At 29.8% G+C, this 19,907-nt stretch overlaps 1 protein-coding gene across 3 annotated transcripts in view; it reads right to left on the reverse strand.

Annotated features, from left to right (window-relative positions):
* Nucleotides 1–251: 251 nt before the first annotated feature.
* The window catches only part of LOC129920315 (nephrin), a 162,343-nt gene continuing 142,687 nt past the window's right edge, over nucleotides 252–19,907 (reverse strand). For 2 of the 3 annotated variants that reach the window (XM_056001654.1, XM_056001653.1), the window contains 5 exons: nucleotides 19,721–19,867; nucleotides 19,205–19,350; nucleotides 18,963–19,074; nucleotides 14,072–14,250; nucleotides 252–1,857 (listed from right to left, as the gene is read on the reverse strand). In XM_056001654.1, the coding sequence (XP_055857629.1) occupies nucleotides 1,249–1,857; nucleotides 14,072–14,250; nucleotides 18,963–19,074; nucleotides 19,205–19,350; nucleotides 19,721–19,867 (1,193 nt within the window). In that variant the 3' untranslated portion in view covers nucleotides 252–1,248. The remainder of the gene's footprint in view (nucleotides 1,858–14,071; nucleotides 14,251–18,962; nucleotides 19,075–19,204; nucleotides 19,351–19,720; nucleotides 19,868–19,907) is intronic. The other variant, XM_056001652.1, reaches the window with a different exon arrangement.

Here is a 19,907-nt window from a genome sequence, read left to right on the forward strand (position 1 = left end):
AAATGGCGGAACGAAGTCCGCCGGGTCAGCTAGTTAAATTATATGATATGAATGCTCACAAAAAAAAAAAAATAAGTGCAATTTTAAAGAGCTGAGAACATTTTCTGAAGCAGAGCAGTTTAGTAATGAAGAATAGAGAGCAGTTTTTGCTTATAAAAGCAGTGAAATATTTCAGATCATAATGTTCTCCCTGTTTACTCGATTCGTTTTATGTTTAAGAAAAAATGAATACCTACAGCAAATTCGATAGGGTTTTTAATTTCTGTAAGGCTTAGTACTGAGCAGAGCATTGAGCAGCTATTTTGAAGAGAAATCGCAACTGTTCTTTGCTCAGTAGAGGAGCAGACTCTTTCGCTCAACAACAGCAGACACATCACATACAATGTATTAAAAAGTTACACAACTTCTTCGATGTATGCTGAAGAAATCTTAGTGAAAGAAAGAATTTAGGTACACTGTCACGCCCAGAAACGAAATACATCAAGCTTAAAATAACTTATCTGAATCGTTGTTTCCTTATTCTAAAAACGACATTGAGAAATAATAACCCTGTCGCTAAGAATATGAAGTATGATCTCGAAGACAGGTTTCTACAGACAGGTTTCTAAAGATACTAAAAAGCTTGATTTTCATCAGATAATCTCATTTGTTTTAAAGACTCATCAACATTTCGAGAATTTGTTCGTTGGCAATTTTGTAAGAAATTGACACAGTGTTATTCAGCTAAGAGTTGTACCGTAATTTGGTTTGTCAAAAATTAAATTGAAACTTTCGACAAGCAGAGCAAGGTTCCAATCAATTTTGTTTGGCTTCAATTGAATTATCATCAGTAGTCAGTAAATTTATAAGTTACGTGTTTACTATTTTTAATATGCAAATTTCAAAATTAGCGTCAAGGAAAATACATATATCACAATTTTTCAAACATTTCTTTTTTTCTTTTCATTTCTACTTTTTTTTTTTGTTGAGGGGGAGATAGAGGACCTGAATTTAACTCAGTAATTTCTATTTTGTCTTTTTCTATTTTCACAATCTTCTTCAAAATAAAAATAATTAATTTAAAATCTATATATAATTTGTTTAAATGGAGAGAATTGTTATTTCTGACGCATTATTAAAAAACAAAAAATTAAAAAATTTGTTTTTGTTTTAATTAAATTAAAATTATATTATTATAAATGCTATATAATGCTATGCAATTTTTTTTTTTTTATTTTTTTTTTATTGTCAGAAAAATAAAACTCTCTACTACACTAAATGACCATCGGCATCCGTATAGCCCATTTGTGATGTATTGAATGTACTTAAAATATGCGCACTTGGATCATATCCTCCAACTAATAGATTGTTACTAATACCTGATGAATTTTGTATATTAAGTAATTGCATGCTGCCCGATGTCCCACTGGTCGAATGGGACATCCCAGGACTAACTCCAATGCCCATTATTTGACCAGTTGTACTGTGATTTAAAGGTGGCTGCGATTGTAATTGCATATTACGTTTTGGATCCTTGAGGATACTTTGTGGCAGCTTTGGTGTTGGTGTGCTATGTGATTGTTGTTGTGGTGGCCCTTGTGAAAAATTATTCATTTGGGCAGAGCCGCCATTCGATGTAGAAGTTTGTGTTGACGATGATATTGTATTGCCCAAGTGCAAATGATCGAGCGTTAATTGCTGATGTGGATGACCCAAATGAATGTTCGTATGGTGGGTGACATCGGGGGGTGGGACGCCAACAATGCCGCGCATTATTCCACGTCTTAGTGTACCACCGCCGCTAATCATTGTTGCTTGATTTTGCTGCAGATGATTGAGAGGCAGTGGCGGAGTTGGGAAATCAACTTGAGGATAGTCCTGGAAGAAGAATAAAATAAAATTGGTATAAATAAATATATTGATTTCGTAAATTTTTTGAACGGGTAAAATAAATTGTTATGTATCGGTTGAAAATGAATTTATGGTAAGGGATATCGCTTATTTTTAAAAGTCAATGCCAATGTCGTTTCTCAGACAAACAACAAGGAAAGAGTTCATGAACAAGATATTAAAGTCCTATTTGGTTTTTAAATGCCTATTACCTTGATTATGTAACACATTCAAAATAATATAATTTCAAAATCTATTCGTTTTACTTTTTTCACCATTTTTTAAATCGAAACTCCCTTTTTACCACTTTAGATGCATGGTAAAAATTCCAAATGTAACATAGCTGGAATGCAACACGGTACCATTATTATTAGGAACTTTGTTTTTTGAAATTTTCACAACACCTAAACAAAAAACACCTTTTCACATACAAAAATGTAGACTTTTACTATACTCGTAGTTCACATAGCAAAGACAACATTTTCAATAAAATTCGTTAATTTTTTGGGACTTGTCGTGGATTTTCTTTATTATAAAAAAAAACATCTTTTCACTTATGATATATTTATAGACTGCTTAGAATCTTTTGGTTTCTGTAATAATTTAATCCTTTTCACCAATTTTGATTGGGGTATCAAAGGTTTTTTGATACTAAAAACACCCTTTCGCTAAAGATAATTTTAAAGACTGTCTATCTTTCATCTTATAACAAACAATACTTTTTCACCAATTTTATAACATAAACAAAATTTATTTCTTCTGTCATGAAAAATTTCTCACACAGAAATCAGCTCCTCAAAAAAAAAAAAACAATACCCTTTTACCAAAAATAATTTTTAGAACTTTATGGATTATTTGTCAATTATTAGCATTTTTTGTTCAGCTCAAGTTTTCATATCAAACATGTTTTCAAAGCAGAAAGCCAAAAATTTCGAATGTAATTTTGTTCTAATTAAAGCCTAGAATGCAGATTGCGGAAAACTTTAGCTGAATTTTTTCTCTCTAAACATCACCTAAATTCCCAGCTAAATTTTGACATATAAAATTTGTTGAGAAAACTAGAATTTTGTTTTATCCAACATTCCAGGGATGACAGTTGAAACTGTCTAATAATTTCAAAAGATTTGTATTTACAAAATTTTAAAAATATTAAAAAAAATATTCACTTCTACTAAAAAAAAATTGATTTAAAAAAAATAAAAAGAATTTGAATTAAAAGAAAATGTTATTGCAACTGAAAAATATTTGCATTTAAAATAAAATTTTTATTGTAAATAAAAATATTTTGCATAAAAAAAAATTTATTGCAAATACGAGTTTTCTGAATTCAAAAAATATTCAATGCAACATGTATGCACTAAATATAGTTTTTTTTTTTTTTAATATTCGTCGAATTTTTTACAATTTTGACTATTTGGCCTTACATTAGGTAGGTGAAATAGCTAAAGTTTTTTCATTCAGAAAATATTTTATTTGCAATATAATTTTTTTACTGTAAAATATTTTTATTTGCAATAAAAATTTTATTTGCAATGCCAATATTTTTCAGTTGCAATACATTTTTTTTTTAATGCAAATTTTTTTTCAGTTGTAATAAATATTTTTTTTTAATGCAAACTTTTTCATTTAATTTAAAAGTCAAAAAGTGCCCTTTTTAAGCATTTAGATCCATTTTTTTTCACTCGGAGTTGAACATAACTTAAGAATTTTTAATATAAAAATTCTCAAGTTATGTTCAACTCCGAGTGAAAAAAATGGCTTGGGGCACCAAATTATTATTTAAAAATTTTAAGAATACAGTTTTGTTCGTTTCTAAATGGCTCAACTTTTTATTACTATGACAATTCGAAAATAAAAAATAAATTCGCTCCACCCTAATGTCACCTTTAATTTTTGTTTGGCCGATTTTAAATTTTGATTTTGTTGTTGTTCTATTCCGAAAATCCAGTGACAGGTTTTGTCAAAGAAGCGAAAAATTAAAAAATGGACGCCCACTTCCTGAGTTACAGAAAATGAGTTCATAGAAATATGCTTGTAATTTTAAGGTAGTAAATAGGGCTCCAATCGCTACGTGCCGATTTTTTAATTTTATCTTAGTTTTCAAAATATATTTTCTTTAAAAAATTGACAATTTTTGTTTTGTTTTGTTTCCAAAATTCAATAATAATCAAAATTAAAAAAAAAGGAACAATACCAAGTATTTTTTGACATGTTTTGATTTTCCCAATTTAATTCATCTCAAACCAATTGCATCAAATAAAATATATGCTATTACAAATTCACAATTTTTTAAATGCAATTCCAAGGCAATATTTTTTGATTTTACAAATTTTTCAATAATTTATATCTTTGACCCTAAGAGGCACCTTATATACGTGAAGCACAATCAATCAGTTTTATATTTTAAGTCATCATCATTTTGAAATAAGAAACTTAGATTTATAGACTTTTGATCGGTTTTTAAAGGATTTCAAATTCACACATAATGTTGAAAATATGAAAAACTTACATAATTAACTCTCAAACTTTAATTTTCGGAATTCTATTCCATTCAGTTTTTTTTTTTTTTTTTTGTAATTTAATTTTACACAATCCTAAAACTTTATCTGTTGAGCCATAAGACAAAGCACCTGACTCCAATCCTATCCACATTATTACTTGAAAGTATTCATTTTATCCCCCTGTGATGTTGCCTTTCATTTCTGTGTCCCTGTCCATTTACATAGCATTTTATACACACCTTCTTCACTTTACTTCAACATAACACAATTTGTTGGCAAGTTAAAACACACGGCTACTCTCGATGTCTCGTATTTCCATCAAAGTGTGAATTTGTGTAACCCGCCCTTAACGAACTTTCAACCCTTTCGATGCTTTAAAATTATACAAGACAGCCTTCAACCTTTGCCACCATCATTTATCAAGAATAGAAACGATGAGCAGTGTAATATTTCAGCATCTTCTCATCATTAAATCTAATACAACTTTTTTACGATGGTGCTATTAAATAAAATCCTTCGTCATAAAACCCTATAGCCTTTTGAAAAAAGTAAAGAAAAAATATGATATCTGAAGCCTCATCATCAGTTTTGAAAATCGTTGTTTTTTTTTTTTTTTTTCTGTGTGCTGGAATGCATTCTCGAATTATTATTATTATTATGGGTACCTATATCTTTACCTCTCGTGTCAAAAATGAGGAAAAAAGAGTTAAAAAATAATAATATGGCTGTTCCGAAAGTCGAATATTTAAATTGCACTTTTGTACTTATAGCATTTTATGACTCTCATAAATATTAAACTTTAATTTATAATTTTTTTTTTCTTCTGAAAATGAGTGGAAAAACACAAAAAAAAAAACAAACAAACATTCTCCGCCACTCCGCCAGAGTGCAATGAAATAATAGGGCAAATTCTCATTAATTGCATGTGAGCAGCCCATATGCACATAATGTTTGTGAGGCATTTTTTAAGCAGATCCAAAGGACACATTAAAGATGCTAAAATCATAAATGCAGTAGGTGGAGATGAGAAGAAGTTAAAATAAAAAAAAAAAAAACAAAAAAATCAAAAGAAAAAACCGATGCGAGTCACTGCACTCGTTCATATGGATAAAAGGAAGGACGACAAAAATGACGATGACGACACTTTAGTTTAAAATTCTGGTTACCATCTGTCTATTTTCAAGAGAATTTTAATTTGCCCTTGAAAAAAAAAAAAATCAATTTTTATTTTAATTTCCCAAGTCCCTTTCCCTTTAGACTAGGAGAATTTTCGTTGATCTAATTTAAATAATAATTATGAAAAATAAAAACTGAGACATCATATAAAAAGGCAGACGAACGGGTTAAATTTGGTAACTAACAATAAAATTGTTTATTAGGAAAACATGCTTTCGAGCAAAAACTGAAGAAAAATAATATCAATTTGCTTTGTTTCTATCTGTCAAAGCCTTGCTTGTAGTAGTTATCGATTTAGCAAAACAAATTGAAGAATTCATATCTTTAATATTTAATTAAGATTCTTTTTTATTAACTTTTTCTATTTTTGTATTAATTTCTAACATAAAAAAAAACCCAATTTCGGCTTGATTTTCGAGTTATACATTTCTTTGAAAAGCAATATATCTTCTAAACGAATGGTGGCAAAAAAACATACACATGCAAAAAATAAACGCAGACTTTATTTATCCTACAAAAAAATTCATATTATTATACTTACCTATCCATCCCAGTACTACACGGAGAAAAATGACCTCCTAAATAAAAGCGGAAAGCATGATTTTTTGCCAAGAAGACTTCTGTCTTAATTCTTAAATTAAGCGGACAAATCTTAATTTCTTAAATTTAAAAGAAATCCACTTAATTTAAGCGAAAAATCATATTATTTTTATGTGGAAACATTTTAATTAAAACATAAAAACAAAAAAAAAACTGGCATCAGCCACTAAGGATCGATCCTTCAACTGTTCACTGAGGCAAAAGCCACCATAAAACAACGTAAAATCAATAAAAACCACATTGATTTAACTATTATTTGGAATGATTTTGAGTTGAAGATGAACATTTTAAAATCAACGTGGAAATAAGGTTAATTTTTGTGGTTTTCTATTTTAAAACAACATAAATTTCAAAATAGTTCATCTTTGAAACAAAGACGTTTCAACTTCAATTTATTTTTTCCTTCAGTGTTGGTTAACAAGGTAAGTGCTTTGCTATCAGCCTATCACACTGTTGGAAATAAGTATGATAAACTGTACCTAAAGCTGAAGTCTGACGATAATTAAAAAATTTTTTTTTTCGGTTTTTTTAAGAAGAAAACTCGTATTAAATGGAATGAGTTTCACTTTAAATTTAGCAGAATTTAAGTGCATTCCACTTATTTTAAGCGGAAATCCGTATTGTTTTAAGGTTTGGGGAAATATTTTAACCCGCAAACCCTAAGGAGGTGGCTCATTTGCACCGATTTAAAAAAGATATATGTAAAAATTTCGTAACACCCCCAAAATTTGAACTTTATGCCAAAAACCATTTTTTCATCCATTAAAGAATCTAGATTCGTCAAATTTTCACTTTTATTAAGTTTTTTATTGTTTTGAAAAGAAGACATTAAGACCTTTTCAACAATGTATAAATCATGTGGTACCTTCTAGACTGGGCATAAACTGAACATTAAAAAAAAAAAAAAAAAAATAACACTGTGTTACAAAATAAAAATCATGTCAATTACTTTGGTCTACTTTCGTAGACCCTCAAAATTTCAAGCTATCGTCAAAAAACCGTTTTTCAATGTTTTCAGATTTTGGACGATTTTTTACTCAGATATTTTTCGGTCAGTTTCAGATAAATAGAACAATAAAACTGTTAATAAAAAAATTTCCAAAACACAAAATGTAGCTTAAAACGGTCTCCGAACTCTAAAAAACGATGAAAAAAGGTTGTACTTTGAGATTCAGCCCATAAAATCTACACCCAATTTGGTGCTTGAGCATAATAAACAAATATTTTCAAAAAGAACAAGTATTCCTCTGTTTAGAACTGTAAAAAAATCTTAAACTGACCAAAAAATGGTTGAGTAAAAAATCTTTGTAATCTGAATACATCGAAAAACGGTTTTTTGACGATAACTTGAAATTTTGAAATAACACGAAAAATTTCAAGTGCCGAAATATGATGTACTCAGTAACACCTACAACCTCTGCTAGGTCATTTCTAAAGTAATTGACATGATTTTTATTTTGTAATACAGTGTAATAAATTAAAAAAATGCAAACATTAAGAACATTGTTTTTGCACATTTAAAGGTCCAAGTTGTGAAATGTTTTCCAAGTGCAAATTTTTTGCAGTTTAAAGCATTTCTTAGGCTTTTTCGTCAACAACATCATTTTCGCTGAATGACAAGGACTTAAGCATGTGTAGTAGAAGAGGCCTTTGAATAAACTTGGGTACATTATACGCCAGGGACGAAAACATGACTAACTTTAGAAGGGGTTTATTAAGTTTTTTATTGTTTTGAAAAGAAGACATTAAGACCTTTTCAACAATGTATAAATCATGTGGTACCTTCTAGACTGGGCATTAACTGAACATTAAAAAAAAAAAAAATAACACTGTGTTACAAAATAATAATCATGTCAATTACTTTGGTCTACTTTCGTAGACCCTCAAAATTTCAAGCTATAGTCAAAAAACCGTTTTTCAATGTTTTCAGATTTTGGACGATTTTTTACTCAGCCATTTTTCGGTCAATTTCAGATAAATAGAACAATAAAACTGTTAATACAAAAATTTCCAAAACACAAAATGTAGCAAAACGGTCTCCGAACTCTAAAAAACGATGAAAAAAAGGTTGTACTTTGAGATTCAGCCCATAAAATCTACACCCCATTGAAAAACGTTTTTTTGACGATAACTAGTAATTTTTAAGGTCTACGAAAAATTTCAAGTGCCGAAATATGATGTACTCAGTAACACCTTCAACCTCTGCTAGGTCATTTAGAAAGTAATTGACGTGATTTTTATTTTGTAACACAGTGTAATAAATTAAAAAAATGCAAACATTAAAAACATTGTTTTTGCAGAGATAAGGGTACAAGTTGTGAAATGTTTTCCAAGTGCAAATTTCTTGCAGTTTAAAGCATTTTTTAGGCTTTTTCGTCAACAACATCATTCTCGCTGAATGACAAGGACTTAAGCATGTGTAGTAGAAGAGGCCTTTGAATAAACTTGGGTACATTATACGCCAGGGACGAAAACATGACTAACTTTAGAAGGGGTTTGTGTGTTGCTCTTTCATAAGCGCAGTGTTGCTGCGTTTTGAATGAACAACAACAACTTCTGTGTGTTACCACCAAGTTTGTAGGTCTGAGTTATAGCTATTTCACGGGGACCAACTTTTCCGAAGGGCTAATCATCGAAAGCGGTAGCACCCCTGAAAAAAATTTATTTTTGGTGGTGGAGGCTAGAAATCGAACCCAGATCTCTGGCACTATCCCTACAAACAATTTTGGTTCTATAAAGCTTTACAGATGCAATTGTTGCTTCTGTAAAGCATTATAGAAGCAAACTTGTTAGTAGGGATATGTAGTCTATCGGACTAAACATCTCGCCACGGGGTACTACATAATCAAAGACTGAATATTTTGGGTATTTTTTTAACTCTCATCAATTTTTGAAAATCAGGCATTTGACTTTTTTTTTCCAAAAACCAAAAATGTTGATTGGCCCCTAGCCATAAACAACTCTACCAAAAATCAGTACTAACAAATTTAACGCAGGTACGCTCATCTTCTATAGAACCGACAAGGTTACAAGACTTTGAGTAAAGCAAAACCGTCTGAAAATATGAGCAGTAATAATAATATGTTGTGGTTCATTTGTAAACCGTAAGCCGTATTTGAGTTGTTAAGTGCCATAACTTTAAAATGATTGTTGGACAACCTTGATTATGGTCTTTTCGGAATTTTCATTAAACAATTTCAAGTTTCATTTTAAGAACCTTATAAAAAATATCAATCCTGGAGGAATTTCTGAAATGTGAACCCTATGGAATTGCCTATCCAAAGGAAAAAAATAATAAACTTCTTTAAAAATAATCGCGGGGTAATTTTTTTCATCGTTTTCATTCATTTCGTAGACAAAAATGAATATGTATTTGGTCTGGCAATGTAATCAAAATTACTTCCCGTTCTTCCTCTTCTTTAGAAGAAACTACGCCAATGATCCTATCTTATTTTCTTTTTGGTTCTGTTTTCTGCTCTATCTCCTATCCCAGCATCCTACAGTATCTAAATTGTACCTTTTTCAATCATTCTTAAACCCAGGTCATCATTGTTTTGTTCCATTCTAAATTATGAATATGTCAAGCTTGATTGGGATCACAAGTTCTACAAATCCGCATGACACCTATCTCAATTAAAAATCGATTTGCATTTTTTTGGTTTAACATTGAAAAATATGGTCACCCTGATATTATAGTGTAATATCCTCAATATCCTGGTTTGGTAGTAAGGTGAGTGAGTATAAAAACTATAATATAAAACTCAGAGACATTAGAATCTGTTCTCTGTGTACTGCAAAACTGCACTGCAATCCTCTATGGTTAGTTAGATGATGCTATATGTGTGTGTTGTATGCATGGGCGTTACAATATTCTTTCAGCATAATAATCACTTATTCAAAATGGGTGCACTGCACTACCCGTTCCCCTTGGAAGCTTAGTCCTTGGACAAACAACTTTGCCAGAGAGCAAGAGCCGAAAGACAAACAGACGGTTAGACTGCTACATTGTGTTTGCAGAGTGCCTGATGTGCAATGCATGGGGGATTGGTATATTTCGTATAGATATATAGAATGGGAATGGGATGGAATGGGATGAGATTGAATGGAATGGGATAAGGATAAAAGCGTCCTCTTGGGGGTTATAATGTGTACAGTTATTAAAAATAGAGAAAACAAAATCCCCACGAGCATTATATACATACATATATGAACTTTTTTTATGTGGGGAAAAAACATTTTTAACGTTACGTTTGCAAACTAAAATCGAACATTTGCGTGTTTTCCGGCACAAAGAATATATACAAGGACGAAGGTAACCCATCTAGTTTCTAGGTGTATTTCTACTAGAAGGTGCGGCGTTGTAGGTAAGTATTTGTGGCAATGCGAGTGGTGGATATCCTTTGTAAAACAAAGAGTACGGAATTGTGAAAAAGTTGTAATGTGTAACGTATAACTAGATACTAGCAGCTAGCACCTCAACTTCTCTCTTAATACATGCTTGATAACATTCATACTTCTGTGGGATAAATTTATACGAGTTTGAGGGGTGTGTTATAGTGTAGGTAGGTATATGTATATGCATCAGTGATCACCTCAAAACATTTGGCAGGTGTTGCATGATGGTTACGCTTTTAGATATATTTTGTTGGATTAACTTTGGTTATTTAACATTTTTATTTTTATACTTTACTGCAAAGTGTCTGGTTTTCATAAAATTTAAACCTGAACTATAACTTTAAGAGTGATTATTTGGACACGAACACATAAAATGGAGAAGCATCTATTTTATAACTTTTTTGTACCTAAGCTTTTTGGCGCAAAATATTAATTTCATCTGAGTCACATAGAACAGTGTGAAACCAGTTTTCAAAGGCCAAAAGTTGTTAAAATTATTTACAGTATATGAGTGATGAGAAAATTTAGGATTGAAAAATCCCTCATTACTGGCACTATCTATCGATTGGATCTTAAATTTAAATTTTCAACAAAAAATTAAAAAAAAAAAAAAAAATACAATTTTTCAGTAACTAGTTTTCAACTTGGTAATATTTAAAAAAATATCACAAAAAAATCATTTAAAATACGAAAATTAACATTTTCACAAAATATTATCAAATTCAAATAAATAGTCGAGTAAAATTAAGCATAAAATTTGCAAAATTTCGGAATCCAGGGAAAGTTGATGAATCTGTAAAACTACGAAAAGTTCAAGTAAGAAAGTTAAAAAAAAACTTTCACCGCTCTCGATTACAACAATTTTTAAGGACCGTTTACAAAAAAAAACTTAAAATTTGGTAGGTTCAAGCTTTTTTTTGTTTTTGTAATTTCTAAGATTTTTTTTGTTCGTTTTTTAATATCCCACTTAGAAAGTATGTACATACCTCCAAAAAAAAATTTTTAGTAATTGCAATTTTCTCGAAAACGACTCAAAAGGTTTTTTTTCGGTTTATTTAAATAGAGGAGGAATATTTCGTTCATTTTATAAGTGTAAGTATTATTTAGTATCAATTTGGGTATGTTGACACTTTGGCCAAAGTTGTAATTAAGATTATTTGCAAGTTGCCAACGTACACTGTGGCGTATACGTGATTTTTTATATTTTTATTTACTAGATTTTTTTTATACTGCATGTGAAAGAGTGGGGGAAGAGAAGACGGTTGATGTAGCTAGCTTTATTTATGAAATCTGGGGATATGAAAAATTGTTTTAAAGTACATAATTTTATAATCCTGAATGAAACGTTTTTTCCACATTTATTTAGTTGTGAAATATTTTATGTCGCGGTAAATTGAAAAATTTTGTCCGGGCTAAGCTATAACAAGCTTAAACTACTTCGCTAATTAGTTTAAACTGATACAAGCGAATAAGAACTGTGGAGAAAGGGCTTTATTACTTTTTGTGTATCATTACATAGCCACACAAAAAAACAAAAAACAAAGTTCTAATTAATGATGGGAACTATCGAATAAAAACTATCAAACTATCGGTAGTTGTAAAATATTCATTCATTTGAAAGAAAGAAATCATTCATTTAGTTACTATTTTCATTTGAATAGTTTTTTCATTCGATAATTTTTTATTCCATAGTTTTTTCATTCGAATAGTTTTTTTTTGTTCGATAGTTTATTCATTCGAATAGTTTTTTTATTCGATAGTTTATTCATTCGAAAAGATTTCTTAAACGATAGTTTTTTTATTTAAATAGTTTTTTTTTTATACGATAGTTTTTTCATTCGAATAGTTTTCTTAAACGATAGTTTTTTCATTGGAATAGTTTTCTTAAACGATAGTTTTTTCATTTGAATAGTTTTTATCCGATAGTTTATTCGATAGTTTTTATTCGATAGTTTTTGTTCGAATGAATAAATAAATGAATGAATGAATGAACTATTCGATAGTTCAAATCATTCAGTTACTAACTATCGATAGTTGGAATCATTCGATAGTTCCCATCACTAGTTCTAATCTGAGGTTGAGACTATGTATATCATATCGCACCCTCAGTGCAAAAGAGCGAGAACTCAAAAAAGTTCATTTCGAGAAAACGCTTCTGCAAAATACATACTGACTCTAAACTTTCCCCTATAACTTTCCATGGGACAGCAATTTCCATAATGTCAAAGCTCTATTACAAGAACCATTATGTTTATTTTGTAGTTTTAATACATTTTTTTTTTAAATTGTTTAAATTAGGAAAGAGTTTGACTTTTAATATAGTAGGAATTGGATGAAAACAGTCATAATCTTTCGAATTTTTCGTTTACGTTAACAACAAGCCCTTCAAAAGAAAGATAATTTAAAAAGCAACATTTCCTCATCATTATCTCAAAAATGTCATTTTTTGACTTATCGCTCTTTTGCACTGAGGGTGCGATATGTTTTTTAGGCAGATGAAACCGAATCCGAAGTCCATTTTGCCCCATTACGTCAGATATATGAGATAACTTAAAAAAATGTCACAGGCAAACAAAAGAAAAATTTTATGTTTTTCGGGTCGCTGAAATCAAACACGGAGTTTATTTTGCCCTATCAAGTCAGGTTTTCGAGATATCCTCAAAAAGATGTTCTTTTCATGGTGTCTATGAACACTTTTTGAGGTTATCTAAAAGATCTGACGTGATCGAGAGAAACGGACTTCGGATTCATTTAGAGCGACCACAAAAACGTTTTACCTATTACAAAATCTCAACCTCGTTTTTATTTCCGCGAAACCGAATCTGATTTTTTTTAACAAATTATTTAGGACAAGCTCCATTCCTTTTGGGAATTTTTTGAGTACATCTGATTACCGAACAAAATAAAATTTGTGGCTCTAGAAACTATCGACAATTTTCATGCACTTCGAAAACTGTTATCTTTTTGAAAGATTTATTTCCTATAATTTTTTTTTTCATTCATATACTTGAAGGAATCTCAATTCAACCGACCGTTATTTTGACACTAAAGCAATCGACCATCGATGTCGCGTCGATCTTGTTTGAATAAATGAAATTTTATTTTTTTTTGTTGAGCACTATTCTTTAAAACGTGATAACGGTAGTTCTTAAAATCAGTTTACTAAAAGATCCGAAAGAAATTAAACTTTCAAATTCTGTACTAAATATTTAATTCGACCATTTTTACTTAAAAACAGCTTCTCAAAAATTAGTAAGAAAAACGAAATTTTTTCATAACGTTTTTTATAGAGCAAAGCAGTATCATGGGTTAATTTAATAATTTACTTACACCAAAAATCTGACATTCTTAAATTAAATCCTAATATCAAAATTTGAGGGACTCATAATAGCTGTTTGTTCGATTTTCTGAATATATGTTTGAAAATGTTGGACTTTTTAGAACTTGAATATTAGGATTTTCGAATTTTTTTTTGGAAATTCTGATTTTCGATGATTTGATCATGTTTGATGGTGATAATTTGTACTTACCATAGGTGGATAGGAAAGATATCGATCGCTGTTCATATTATAATAAGAACCATCTGGCGGTGGCGCCGGCGATGGGGACGGAATATATACTCCTTTACTAAGGAGCATTTGATCATCACGTGCTCGATGGTCAAGATTCGTTGTATTATGTCTTGGATGTGGCAATGTTCTTGAATTTGCTGAAAATAAAAAAAAAAATTATATAATTTGATCTACAGAGCACATTTCTATTGAAATTCAAACAAGATAACCAAAAAAGAACTATCTTTTGATTGGTTCATAAAAAAAGTAAATATAATTTCGTTTAGAAGTTTTTTGCAGTTTTCAAAATGTGCTTACATTGCAGAAACCACAAAAACTGACATCCTGAATATTATTATAATTTCTCTTATTTTGAATGTCATGTTAAACCACAAAAAAAGGAAATAAATAAAAATGAAATGGAAAATAGGAAAAAATAGAAAAAAAAATACATGTAACAATGTGTTTTCTTAATTTCATTGAATCAAAACAAGTTCTCGTACTATATGAAGACGAAAAACAGGAAATATAGTTTCCCATGATTTGTGTGTAGAAGCAGTATCTACACTATATGGCAGTTGTTTAGTGCGCGGCGGGATTTCGAATGCTCTTTTGCTCCTAGAAAGCTCCTACATATGATACATGTAGGTATAGTATATTATTGTACACGTACATGTATGCGGGTTGAAATGTCAAACTTAGAAGAAGATCCTTGAATATTTTAACAGAAAGACAGTAGAGAACGCTACTTATATTCTATATATTGCAAAACTCAGACACATCCATCCGAACGAAAAACCAAACTACTGAAAGACACAACATAGGGTAACATATAATTTTTCATGTGGAACACGTCGAGAGAGCAAAGAGGAGCAATGGCAACAGTAGCTGAAGCTGGAGCAGCAGCAGAAATAGCAGCCAGAAGCACCAAATGGTACTTTCCATCTCTTCATCCATCTATTTATTCATTTTTCAAATCTCAACGGGAGTCGTCATGTTGTCACTTTTTGGCCCCAGGGGTCCTTGCAAAGAAAATACAAAAGACGGCTCTTCATTCGTTTCGTTCTTTTCGTTTGGTTTAATTTTTTTGTTTTTAGTTTTTTTTTTTTTTTGTAAGAAGAAAATAGTACATTTTATGATTTTCCATTTTAGCGAAGGCAATGTAGTAGACTTTTTTTTTTGTATTTGTATTTTTTTTATTATTACCCTTTCTATGCCTTACCCCTTCCGCTTAGTCTACTCCCCCCATTACGGTATATACTCTTCAAGCCTGAATTCTATTTTTCTATCCTTTGTTCCCAATTCACATTTAACAATTCTCTGCAGAGAGCTAATTCACACTTTGACAATGCAGGTTGTTGTTTTTTTCTTTTTTTTTTTGCAACTCGTTATGTACAGTAGCGAGCAAAAAAAATGCAAACGAAAAAAGTTTAAAGAGTTTGGAACAAGAACTAAGTTACCAAATTTGGCATATTGAAACTGTTTTATTTTCATTAAACAGATTCAATTTGTGTAATATTTTACTCCAAAGCCATTATTTTGTCAAAAGTCTACCTAAATATGCGTTTTTGGGCGAGCAAAAAAATGCAAATGTTTTTATTGTTTGCATTTTTTTTGCTCGCTACTGTAGGTAGTTAAAAAATATTATTTCCGTCAGATTGTACCTATTTTCAACGATATTAGTTGTAATGAAGTGTAATAAAAGGATACCGAGTAATGTAAAATTTCAATTAATTACAAACTGAATTTGGGTTCTAGGGTATCAGAGAAAAAAAGTAAAAGGATATTCGTTTCCAATTAGAAGTTGAAAACTGATTAAGGAAGAAGTAATGATATTTCTAGTGACATGATTTATACAGAATAATATTCTATTTTATTAAGATAATATAGAAAAAGTAAGACTTGAAGTGAATTGCAAATGGATCATGATATACCTATAAGCAAAGAAAACTTAGAAGTATTAGAATAATTTTTCTGGGTTACTTTAGTCCATTGAGTCAAAACATGTTTAAGAAATCGTTGTTTAAGAAAGTTTCTGGCAAAAAACATTTAACTCGAAAAAAATTCAAAATCTTTGAATCCTTGAAGCTTATAATATGAGAAAGAAGTTTTGACAAAAAAATATCCTTTAAAAAAAGATTTTTTTTAAAAAGGCAAAAGAGATAATTTTAGATTAAAAATTATTATTAAAAAATATTTCGTTTTACATTGTGAGATTAAAACAATTTATGGTCAAAACACCATTTATGGGAATTGAATTTAATTGGATCTTAAATGACGACATATTTGATAATTACAGGGCTACTACCTAAATTATAACGATGAATCTTTCAAATCAATTTAATTTCTAGAAATTTTGATCAAAAATACTATAGTAGTAATTTAATTAAGGATAGATTTTCTTTAATTTTTATTAACTAATGTAATAGTGTTAAACCTTTTTCTAGATGAAATGAGTGAGAAACAGCTCAATCCACTTTTGCACTATTGATTTCTTTTTACATGCGAATTAAAAACACCAAAAAGTAAGGGACTTAGATTTATCTTTTTGTTTTTTTTAAACAATAAGATTTCTTATAAAAATAAATGGAATCCGTTTAAGCTCTGTTAAAATCAACTTAATTTCAATTTAAAATGAACTTGATTTCATCTTTAAAACAATTGAATCGTAAGTTGTAAGAACTTAATAAGTCCATTCTGCAAAATTGTTGGAAAAGCGCAAAAAACTGAATTGCGAAAAAATCGCGTTTGAAAGTTGGGGTAACATATTTTTTCGAAAAATCCCCGAAAAATCTTTGAACGCTCCTGTAAGCTAAACCGCTTGAGAGCAATTTTTGGGAGTGATGCCAAATGATAGCTTGTGTCATGGGCCTACGCTTTGCACATTGTCAGATTTTAAAAAAATTATCTTTTATGTTAAACATCATGCCTATTTTTCCAGAATCGGGCTTAACTTTTTTTTTACCTTTAAGTTCTCCCGCTTTGAGAACGCGTGCACCTACAGGGATGGGAAAGGTACCCAAATGTAGGTTAGAGTCCTCGCCACCTTTTGGCATCAAAAAATTAATTTTATCAAAATTCCGAGATATAGCCGTTTGAATTTGGGCGGGCGAAAACGCTTCTGGAAGCTAAACGCTTTGACCTAGATATTAGAACATCGGTCTCCTGAAATATTCGAAATTGCATTGGTTGTGCTTGTCGTTCCAGCGACTCAAATCACAGTGGAAAACACATTTTCGTCTTTAGATTTTACTTTAAACGAAAAGAGATATAATCTTGGGTCTAAGGAACTTTGAGAGTCTATTTAGTTCATACAATATTTAATACATAAACTTAGAAAAAAACATGCTTTTCATATTTATTTTTGCAATATAAAGACATTCTTGACATATTCGACATTTTCCTTTGAATTGACCATTTTTGATTTATTTTTAGCGAAAACGGTTAAAGGTTGACCTTTTCCATTTATTTTTTTTTGTAAAAATCTCAACCATTGAGAGATATGTATTTAAAAAAATAAAAAATAAATCTCAACCGATAACCTTTATTTTTGATTTTTAAAAATAAATCTCAAACCTTAACCGAAACTATTTAAAGTAATGTGGTAACTCTCAGAGAGAAACCGATTGAAAATAAAGGTTGACTGTTATTTTTGGTCTCTGCTTATAACCCATTCAACGTTTTTTGAAATCAAAACTAGTGAAAGTCTTAGTTAAGATATAATCAAAAGCCTGAAATCCTGGATTTATTCTGTTCTTCAAACTTATATAATTTTTTAACCCCTGTAACTTCGACACCCAAAATAATTTTGTTTTTGTTTTTTTTTTTTCAACTTGGAAGATGTGTCTACGCCTTAAGATGAAATTTGCATCAAAAAGTCAATTTCGAAAAAAGTGGACAACTGACGATTCAATTATCTTCTTAAAAAAATGTAAGTGTATCAGCTAAGAATGAAGTAGTTATTACTCATTGTATCTACATTCTAAATTAAATTAAAATATTAAACAAATATAAAAGGATTTTCACTTTAACTTAAAAAGATTATTTTATTTTGACATACATTTTGAGATGTATGTAGATGCTTTGTTTAGGTATCACTTATTTTCAGAAGGCAGTCTTTTTGGCAAGAAACCATGCAGAAATTCGCTAATACACATTCCATTTGTTTTTAATATGTTTTTTTTTTTTTCTCCGTGTAAAGACTTCAGGATTTTAGACCTCACATGTAAAATTATGAGTGAAGAACCATAATGTCGTAATTGTGACAGTCAGTTTTTTTATGAGTAGAAAATTTATTTCATTATTAAGTCAGCGATACACTTTTTTATTACTACTTACAGGGGTCCCTGTGGCGTATGCGCATTTTTTTTTATGGGCAAAATTTAACATGCGTTTCTGCCGTTGAGAAATTTACCAAAGGGTTGATTTTTCAAACGGTTTCATTGGTCATGCAATGTTCTGCATGTACATATAACATCCAGCATTTGAAGGAAAGTATGTAATTTTTGAAAAAAATATTTCAGAAAAGGAAAGGTGATACATATTTGACCTACTTTCGACTTTTTCAGTTAAGGTTGAGTGGATGTTAACTTGTTTTTTTTTTAATCTTTTACGTAGCTTTACAAAAAAAAAACATTAAACCTAATTAAGAGGTATAAACGACATATATTCAATTTTTTTAAACTAAACAATCGTTAAATCTAAATCAGGCTCTACAAAGCTAGAACTAACGCTCAAGTCTGATTACAATTTGAATTTTTCGTTTAAATTATTTCAACCTTAATTTAACGATGTTTTGTGTAAGTATTTTCAACATTGAATCAACTTTTTTCCATTTTATCGACAAATTTTTACTAAAACAAAAACTTACTTAAATTATTTGGATAGAGAGAAGGTAGAGTTCCATCTTTTTGGTATCGAGGCGGTGGCATATCCGCATTTTCAACCAAATATGTGGAGGCAGCTTTTTTCCTTGCTTCATCCTAGAAAACAAAAAAAAAAAAAAATAAAAGATAAATGATGTAAGACATATTAAGAATATTTTTTTGGTCAAAAAGATCTTTAAAAAATTCTAGGTTTTTTCTAAGAAAAAAAAATAAAATTTGTACTTACGATATATTCAGGTTGACTTCCTTCATTCGAATAGGAATCGCTTTTTTCTGAAACACTTGATAAAGTCTCGCCTGTGACTGTATCGTTATATGAACTCGGTGCATACATTTCAATAGTGGCAGTTTTGCTTGTTTGATTTGATGTTTCTATTAAAATAAAAATGAAGAAAAAATATGGAATAAATAATTTCATTAAAATTGTTAAATTTATTTGGATGCTGTCTTTTTTTTTCAAAACAGAATAAATAAATAACTAATATTCATTTTTTTTATTTTTATTTTAACCTATGTATTTATTTTCCCTTTGCTCTTATAACATTCGGTATTCTTCCTTTTTTGAAAACTCCTTTAGCACACATTTTTTTTGCATCGCAATGCAGGAATATAACTCAAAAATAGCTCAAATAAAGATAAAATTTACTCACAGTTTTTTTTCTGTCTTAAGAATCAAATTCAAAAACAAAATAAAAACAAAAAATCATAAATCAAAATAAAACAATGAAAAAAAAAAACAAACCTCTTTTACGTTTTTGATGAACAAAAAACCATGCAACTAAAGCTGCATTAACCAATAAAAATCCAAAAGCAGCCAAAGAAATGCCAATTATAACCAAATCCGGAGTGTTTGATGTTCCAGTATACTCCGCTGGCAATAGTTCAAGTCCTTTTTTTTTATCATTGTCATAAAAAAAAAACAAAAAGAA

The sequence above is a fragment of the Episyrphus balteatus genome, chromosome 4 (assembly GCF_945859705.1).
Source record: "Episyrphus balteatus chromosome 4, idEpiBalt1.1, whole genome shotgun sequence".
In the NCBI taxonomy this organism is placed as follows: domain Eukaryota; kingdom Metazoa; phylum Arthropoda; class Insecta; order Diptera; family Syrphidae; genus Episyrphus; species Episyrphus balteatus.